Raw genomic sequence first — 9,380 nt, forward strand, 5'->3', positions numbered from 1 at the left:
TGGACAGCACACTCACTGCCCAATGGTAAGATAAAGAGGTACTTAAAGAATTCTAAGATGAGCGCATGAAAATAATCTTGTTTGGCCATTGGAGATAATCTTATTTTTGGGAATCTCAGAATATCCTCTTGAGGCCATGTAGGTGGCTTAAAATGACTTAGCAAAAGGAAAAAAAGACCTGGAGCAATAGCCATAACCTGCTTGAACCCATTGTGACTCAAGAATGGCTAGAAAATTTGGCCAACATATGGTAGGTGTCTCTTTGCAGGAACTAGCTTGTATAGTACAGTGGCAGTTTTTCCAAAGCAAGAGTTTCTGTAGGAAGAAATTCCTCCATCACTTGAGTACTATAGTCATTTTATGGCCATATTGTATAATGTATTTAATACAATAAAGTGTATTACTTCTGCATATTTGAGTCATGGGTAATGTAGAGAGGCTCATCTTTGTGTTGGGAGAGGGGAAAGGTGGGATACCACAGGGACAGTACAGTCCTCTATTGCAGTGAGAGGAGCAGGGATGAATTTACTTGAGCGGGTCTTCTTTCTCAGAGGTAGCTACTGCTAGTGGGTAGAGGCTTGGTACAGGAGGAAGCGGTAGAAATCTAAAATGCAGAAGCTTAGAAGAAAGGAGAAAATAAACAAAAGCACGAAGAACTGCACTGCGTAGCACTGTTGGAAAAGAATGAGGAGGTGACTATCATGACTGAGGATATGACAAGAGAAGAGAGAATGTGGAGAAATAGAGCTGCTCTTACTTCATAAGTCTGCCATAAGGAATTGATAGGGGCACATCCCTATTGTGAAACTTGGATCTGTCATGATTTTGCAAATAGCTTTGAAGAGTGTATTTTCTGTCAGGTGAATGGAGCACAGACATGAATGCCAAAGCTGCTAAGGCTTGTATTGTGAAAATGAGTCAGTGGGCTTAATCCAGGTTTTGTGGTTTGAAACTGTGAAGATGATTAGAGTTAAAAAAAAAAAAAATATCAAGTAAGTTTCAACACTGTTCTGAGCTGTTCTTTGTCCCACAGTGTGTGACAGGAGTGAAGAAGGTCTTAAAAAAGCTCTGAAGTAAAAGGGAAGGGTTTTCAGAATACTTTAGGTACTGCTTTTTAAACCTTTTGAACAGCACCTCAGTGTCAAGACATAAAGTGCTGAATATGATCTGCAGCAGAAAGTTAGGGGTCTTTTGTGGCAGAGGTTTTGCCACTTTAGGAGGTAGGCAGCAAGTGACGCTGAAAATTAAAGGGCTTTAAAGAACAATATGATGCTAAAAGTGTTTGTGGATTTTTCTACCTGACCCTTGAAAACAAAAGTCTGGCTTCTTATGGTGGGTGAAATATTAAAAAAAAAAAAAACCAAACTAAACCCACAAAAAACCCCACCAGAAACAAAACCCGAATCAGAAATCATCAAAAATTTGTTGATGTGATTCAGAATGGCAACTAGCTTTGTCTAGCTGAATTGTTGATCAGGTTTTGCAAACAAGAGTCCAATAGTCGAAAGAAATCCTATAAAGTCTGCATGCAGAATATGCTCTGCCTTTTGTAAATCTGTAGGATTTTATTGCCAACAAAGATGACAAGAATAAGCAGTGGCATAAATGGGCAAAATGCTATGCCCTGAAAGAAAATCACTTGCATGTTGCCACTAAACCGAGACATTTTGTATATAAAGCTGATGAGTCATTTAAATGATTAAAAATTTTCCTATCGGTGGCCTTCAATTACACAAGTAATCAATTTAGCTGCCATAATGTAGTGCCTAATATGATGTGAATTTGATATGACTGCTGCATTATATGCAGCTAAATTGTACCAGGGAGTATATTAAAGAAAATTAGCTCTCATATGATACATTTTGATGCACTTACGGTTAGATGAAAAAAGGTGAACTTACTGAGCATCTTCATAAGTTAATATATATCTGAGAGTAGAAACTCACGTAATTTAGAGCGTGGTATCTCTTGGGTAGCTTATTGTAATGAATTTCATTGAAAATGTACCAAACGCTGGAATAATGTCATGTAGCAATTAGGTCATGGAATCCAAAGGTCTCTTGGGCTTTGCAGATACACAAAGCAAATAATTCATGTAAAGGAGAATATTGAATTCCTGCCTGAAGGTATGTATCCTGTTGTTATGCGGACAGCTGGGTCTTGGAAAGGTGTGCGCTGAGGGGCAGGGGCAGAAGAGCAGACTATACCAGTATTCTTTAGGTAGCTGTCTGTACTTGGAATTTCATCCTAGGTTAACAGTTCATTATAAAGATCAGATAGAGGTAAATCAATAAAAAGGAAAGGTGTGTAGAGTCTTAAGAAAAGCCTATCACTCAGGAGTTGAAAGGCAACCAGTTCTGCTTTGAAGAGTCATGGATGGACTCCCAAAGCTACGGAGACTTCTGCTGAGAAACAGATGGACTGATTTATTTTGTACTTAAACAGCACAAAGCTGAACTGCAGTGTGCAGCGTAAGCACATGCTGTGTTTAATACAGTGAGGTACAACATCAGAATCTGACATGAGCAAGGAAGTGTAAGTAGGAGAACAGGGGGCAGTGCATTCTACATATCTTTTTGAACTAAGAAATTCCTTGGAGACTGTTGCTAGTGGGTCTTCTAATCTATGTTAAGGCTAGATCCCTACAGACACTTTGTGAGCTGTAATTGCTTCCCAAGTAGAGCCCGCTGCCTGCCAACCAAGTACACCCTATTTGTAGCTGAGGGTCTGACCTGAAGAGATTGATTACTGTTTTGTAAATAAGATATACACCAATTGAATTAGACAGCACAATCTCAGTGAGAGGATGGTGGAGTACGGAGACCTCTGTTTTGGTTAACTGCAGTGTGTGTAAGTGTTTTGCCTTCTTTTTCTGCGCTTCTCCTGCGAAGTATCTCTCTACGGTGCTTGGCTTACAGGACACTAGTTGTTGCTTGCAAGCCTATGTATGTACCATGTTTTCTCAGATGAACTTTCTCAAGGAAGCTTGACTTTTTTTCTGTTTGGTTTACTTTACTAACTTTCACTCTGAATTATATTAATGGTGAATGTTTCATTCTCCATTTGAAAAATTATGATGGGACTTGCCAGCTCTTTGGTGTATCTTGTATTGTTAGTGTATTAATAGCAATAAACATCAAGTATGTAATGTTCTAGTTTGGGTTGCATCATGTCTATTACTATAGAGGTATTCAAATTAAAACAAGTCTAAACTTAAAGTTGACAAACTTGTGTTAACCTCAGACCTTTGTAATGTAGGTCAGAATTTCAAATATCTACTATCAACTTGAAGAAAAATTGGAGTGCTGCCCTTTCTACCCAGCTTCCCAAATCTCTGATAAATTGTGCTGAACCATGAAGGCATTACAGGCTCCAGTGTAATTGTGTGTACAACAGCTGTAGCACGGAACACAAAGGGATAGACCTAAAGTAATCTTGCTGGGTAGGATTGCCACGCTGCCAGGCAAAAATAATCACTGATGTGACTTCTTCTGAAGGGCAAGTAGTGTTGCAGAGTACAGAATTAACCTTGGGAGAGTGGAGTAATGACAGATCACTCTATTGTCTGCAGCCCTGGACTTCAAATACTACTTTCTCGGGGTTAGTTCCCGTCCCTTTTCTTGCCCTACTGTCAGGGCTATCTATATTTGGGATTGTGTGAGGGGCTGAGCAGTAACAGATCTGAATTTTGAAAAAAAACCAGTGGTCTGATGAGACTCTTGCCACTGTAAATTATCATTGCGCTATCAAAATCCCAAGTTAGCATATAGTTACAGCTATATGACTGACAGTATAAGACGTCTTTTCTCATTAATTGGTTTGTAGCTTTTATGCTGCATTTCATTTCTTTAAGATGAGGTTTTAATCTATCTATTTCATTCCTATTTTGCTTTACAGACCAAGTTTTTTCTCAATTTTTTTTATTATGGCAGTGCCTTGTAGAAATATCAGTCTTGAACCAGTACAGAGAAGATGACAAACATGCAAAGCCAGTCCGTGCTCCAAAACACTTTTACTGGTACTAGCCCCATATGGAAAAGGAAGGTCTGGAAAAAAATACCCTCATTCTTTCTCTATGTGATGCTTTGTAATGGAATAGCAGCTTCAGGGAAATGATCATTCTGATCCAGCTGCAGACTGTGCTGTTGAGGAGCTCATTTTAGCCCTTAGAGGGAGCTACAGACTTGACTATGGAAATGGAGGAAAAACAGGCAGGTTTCGTTACATCCATTTGTGATAGAGGAGGTGGGGAGGGGATGGTTCTCAATTGTTTCTGTTTTTTTCTAGTTTTTAATTGACAGCAATGTGCAAATCAGACACAAGACTGGTTTGTTGTGGTGAATGCCCTAATTTATTTGCTTTTCTGGTGACAGATTTGTAGGGTTTAGAAGGCTGCAAACAAATGCTAATTTTACCTTTCCCCTTTCTCGTTGTCAGTTCCCTCCCACACCATTCAATTCCAGATTCCACTGTTCTCCTTTTGATGCTGACACAGCAGGACTTGAAAAATTCAGATACTGTACACTGCTTCCTCTTAAAAAAATGAAAAATATAAAAAAAGACACAAACCACAACAAATTGATTAGGCTACGGAGTTAACAGTCTGGAAAACATATGATTGCCACTGTTTCTGTTTATTGTTTTTTTCTTAATTGTATCCCTTTCTTTAAGGAGAGTGGTGCATTACCCCCCTCTCTTTCCTGGTAATATGTAGGTTATAGCAGAATATTTTTATGTAAATGACATGGCTGAAATAGGTTATATGGCTGTGTTGTAAAATCCAAACGAAAGTGTTGTCTCCTTGCTCAGCATTCATCAGCATTGCCAGTGAGCTATTCAGTTCAGGGAATGGAGAATGCACATGCTCGGAGGAAAATGGATGAGGAGATTTGCAGGCCTTGGCCAATTAAGCACTTCCCTTTTTCTTAAAAATGAGATTAAAATGTTTTTCTGTGCCTTTTTCTCTCCCTCCCTCCCCCTTCCCCAGCAGATGAATTCTAGTGGCAGTGCTGAGGACTGCTTAGCCGGAAACATACTATACCAGAGATGGGACAGAGTGTGTCTAGACCCAGAAGATACCATTAAAGATTAAAGGAAACTCCAAATTAAGTTTTAAACAGGTCTGAGCTCCTTGCAGAGACTGCTACTAATTAGAGCATCAAGTTGTGTGGCACTTATCATAAGGTAATGGCTGCCAACAAAGAACTGCCTTAATAGTAATCTTTTATTTTGTGTATAGGCTGTTGAGATGTAATGTCTTTCTGTAATGATTTTAGCTTAGTTTGGACTGTTGAATTAGGTGTAACTGAGATGGAAGAGCAATGGAGAGGTCCTTGTCCTTCTAAGTTACCCAAAATATTTCCCAGAAAGGCTGGGAAGATGATGAATGACCACAATCAGGAAGCGGGCACCCTTCAAACTTCAAATTTCCTTGCTCTTCTGAGTCATTAATTCATCCATACCTTAATCAGGTCTGGGAAAGAAAGGGAAGAGAGAATTTTTATTTTGCAATAGAAAGTTTTATCTTGTGTTTTGTCTGAGTTACCTCCTGTTCCTCAGCTTTCTGATTCTGGGTTGGCTGGAACTGCAAAGCTCCAGCTTACAAAATATGAGCTAATCCTAGAAGTAGCAAGAGTTTTCAAAGTAGGTTTGTTGTTTCTTCAAGGTTGCCTTTTGAGTTTTGGACCTCATAGATTTTTCCAAATTTTCTGAGAAATTAGGAGAGTTCATGATAATTTCTTTGTGATAATTCAGGCTATTCATTTGGAATATTTACGGAAAGGTGAACTATAATGAGAATCAGTGTCTGCTAGGTTAAAAATCCAGTCTTGGATTTGCATAGGATACCACTGGGAACATTTCATATACAGACAACAGGTTCATTGTGATAGCCAAGAGAGAAGCAGCAGTTTTCTGGTAGACAGACACTTCCTCTCTCTCTGACAGGATAGGTTTAGAACTGGAAATTCTGTTCTCGGTTGCAAGGAAATCTGTGACGTCTCATTTTTTGACTTTAACTATGAGTTGCTGAGTGTTGTTTTCTTTAAATTTTTGATTGTCAGACACCTCTCTCATATCAGAATCTGTTAATTTTTACCTAAGGTCATTCTAGAGATTGTCATTCATAGAGGAATCGACTCTCTAGCTTTCTCCTAGTGCAGAGGGTGAGCAAGAAGCAAAGCTGCGCAGATGCCTGTCTCTCGCTGGTCATCCTGATGCCCCTGTGTGTTATGGGAGCGGGCTGGGAAAACAGTCTACTTTTAAAGATCACTAAAGGCCAGGTGTGAGGAGGGCATTAACACCTAAAATGATGCCTCCCACAGGAAGAAAAGCAGTGTAGAAAGAGAATGTGTTTACACAAATATCCTTTCATTCTGGATAAAGGGTCACAGCTAGTCAGGAAGGCTCTTACGTTTGGACCACCAGCTGAAGAAAATGGCTTCTCAAGAAGCTTCATCACAGTGGGCAGGAAAGCAAGTGGAGAAGCTTGGAAATAAACTGTGCTGGAAAAAGAATGAGGGGGAGAATTTTCCTGCAGTCCGTCTTCCCCATGATAGTTATTATAAGGGGGCAGATGACTACATTTTTTGTAGTCAGTTTTTTTTATTCCTTGCAGTGCATGTTTGGCGTCATTCTGCCTGTATCAGAGAGGTCATTTAATTGTTTTCTAATAGTTCTTCAAGAGTTCTTCTTCAGAGAGGAGAGATGTATTTCTGAAAGGATTTGTCAGATGCAGAAGAGATTTGAGGTGGTTAGTGACTGCACTTCATTGTCTGAATTTATTGCTCCTTAGCACTTCTAGTCTGGTGAGGGTATATGGAAGGTGGACCTGCTGTCAAATTCTTTCATATCCTGCAAGGTGCTCAGCATAGATGGGTTGGGTGTTGCCAGCTCCTGATGAAGGAGCTTTAGCTCCTGATGAAGCCAACAGGCTAGGCCTAGTTTGGGCCAAATACCTCATTGGCCCAAAATACTCAAAGCTTGAATTTCTGGGAACACCATCCACCATGAGTCTTTTCTGATAAGTGGAACATCAGATGGTTTCTCAAGCACAGCTAGTATTTACTTACATGACTGAGGTTCTCTATACCTTTGGAATCTGCAGCTAGGTAATCATCTCTCCTTCCATTCACTCCATTCCCAAATTTTTATCAAATCAAATGTTAATTAGTAAGGGAAAGGAAGGAAGTGGTGAAAACACTTGATTCTTCCTATTGATCCTCATGGATTTTCCACCCCATAAAGAAACATAAGTCTTAAACTTAGCTACCAGTGAAAGCAAAGGGAGAGAGTTGATGGGAAAAACTGCCACCCATGTGTGAGTTTGAAGACTGAGGGTTCTGAGGCAGAGTATTTTTGTCTTGGACAAGAAAGTAATGCAGACTTTATAATGTATCTTTCTACTTCTGGTGGGTGTTGGCTTATGTCAGATAGAGTATTTCTTTATCTTCCTTATTTCCCCTTTGCATTTCTGCCATCTTTTATTTTGGGGTTGCTACAATCCAAAGAAAAGCTAAAGAGGAAGTTGATCAGATTCATTATTGTGATTAGATGATAATACTTCTACATCTGACTTTTTCTTTTTTAAAAATTCCCATGCAGGTTAATTCCACTTGATCATTTGGTTACCATTCTCAAATATTTTTGGTGAATAATCTTCAGGCAATGGGTTGATCATGAAGTATTTGTTTCATCTCCTTGCTCTTGCTATTTTTGTTGTGCGATCACTCATTGAACATTACTAGTAGTTGCCTGAAAATTTGTATGCTGTCTTGTATCTCCATCCTGAGCTACTTCTGCAGCTAAATGCAGTTCAGAAATGGTTCTTCTTATCACGCTTAAACGCACCTAATCTTTGAAGAGTTTGTTCTTCGCACTGTGATAGCTTCTGATCAGGATTTGATTTCTGTTCTGTGAAGTCAAGTAAAATAAAATAAGATGACAAATGGATAGAACAGCAAAACTGCTTGCCCTGAAGCCTTTGCAGAGGTGAGTCTTTTTCAATTTGTGCCAAAATGTGGAGCCACATCTTTAATATAATTGAATAAAAGCAGAGAAACAAAGGCCAGCCCCCCCAGGCTCTCCCCTTTCTATACCTGGCCAAGTAAAATAGAAGAAAGAAGCGGTAACAAAGTCTTTCTTACCCTAGCTTTTTTCTTGTCGAACTGTATATCTTAAAAAATAAAAATAAAAAATTAAATAATTTTATTTTAGGAGACAAAATCTGTACATAAGAGAGATTCTGAATTGCAGAGTAGCATGCATGTGAACTGAACTCTGTAAAGCCCAAACATGATGGGTTCTGAAATTCTTTTTCAGCTGAAGGCATCATTCAAGTATAATCTTTGGATTCATGCTTCTAGGTGATAGTGAAAAATTCTCTTGAATTTTAGTTCAGATCAGATGTATTTTCTGTCTAAATTAAGATGATAGTATTTTGCATACCTCAAAAGAATGTTACGTGAATAGATGCATTAACAGTACAAATTTTTGAACATGAGGATCATGGAAGTCATATATGAGTTTGACAGATACCTATCTATAAAGCGGGTTTCTTGTGAGGAAACACAGATCTGCTTTTGCTCCTCATTCTTGTGTAAACATCATGCAGTGTGATGCGGCTCAGCCTGCAAATGTCATCTGTGTTTTGTTATGACTCCAGGTGGCCACATCTTGGTTCCCCTCAGAAGAGGCCCCCTTCCCACAAAGTGCCACCGCTCCCCAGAGGAGCTGGGCCCCTGCCCAGTGAAAGCTGGCTCCAGAATCCAGAGGGCTTGTTTTTTGGGGTGTTTTTTTGGTGCGTTGTGGGGTTTTTTTACATAATTAAGTGGCTGTTGGCCCTCATACTGAAATAATATTATTTTACTGATTTTGGTAAAACTCTGTTACGTAGTGAAAAGTCACAATTTGCTTGAAGAGCAATATTGTAACTTTCTCCAGTCACAAAGTGGAAAATTAATTAACAGCAGGACTTGCGTAGTCTGCATGAACTGCTGAGAACTTACTCTTGTTTAATTAATATTAATTTACTATTTATAAAGTAATAACAAGATTCTTGTGGCTTTTGTTACATCTGCTTTTAATTTTAGAGGCATTTTAATCAGTTTGCTGCATGACAATATTTGTCAACACCAGGTAAATAGGACCTCTAATATGACCTACCCTGTTGAGACTAGTTAACAGGCTAGACTGGGAAATAATATGCAAACTTGTTTCTCCTTTCTTATCAGAAGAGATCAGTTCCCAAAGTGACATAGATATTGTTGGTGTAGGTGATACCTTTAACCATGACATCACTTTAAACCCCTGGGCAACGCTTACACCCTTGGGAGTGTATTTCTGCTGAAGGGAACCACTTGAGCTGAAAGTCTGAGACTTTC

General features: G+C 39.1%; 1 protein-coding gene across 1 annotated transcript in view; it reads right to left on the bottom strand.

The window, feature by feature from the left end:
* LOC104078416 (rap1 GTPase-GDP dissociation stimulator 1-like) overlaps window positions 1–7,009 on the bottom strand; it is a 54,756-nt gene extending 47,747 nt beyond the window's left edge. The window contains exons 1-3 of the mRNA XM_009580060.1: window positions 6,957–7,009; window positions 6,413–6,503; window positions 4,416–4,533 (exon numbers count right to left, since the gene is read on the bottom strand). Coding sequence (XP_009578355.1) covers window positions 4,416–4,533; window positions 6,413–6,503; window positions 6,957–7,009 — 262 coding nt within the window. The remainder of the gene's footprint in view (window positions 1–4,415; window positions 4,534–6,412; window positions 6,504–6,956) is intronic.
* Between the last annotated feature and the right edge of the window lie 2,371 nt (window positions 7,010–9,380).

This window comes from Fulmarus glacialis, unplaced genomic scaffold (genome assembly GCF_000690835.1).
Source record: "Fulmarus glacialis isolate BGI_N327 unplaced genomic scaffold, ASM69083v1 scaffold31370, whole genome shotgun sequence".
NCBI lineage: Eukaryota > Metazoa > Chordata > Aves > Procellariiformes > Procellariidae > Fulmarus > Fulmarus glacialis.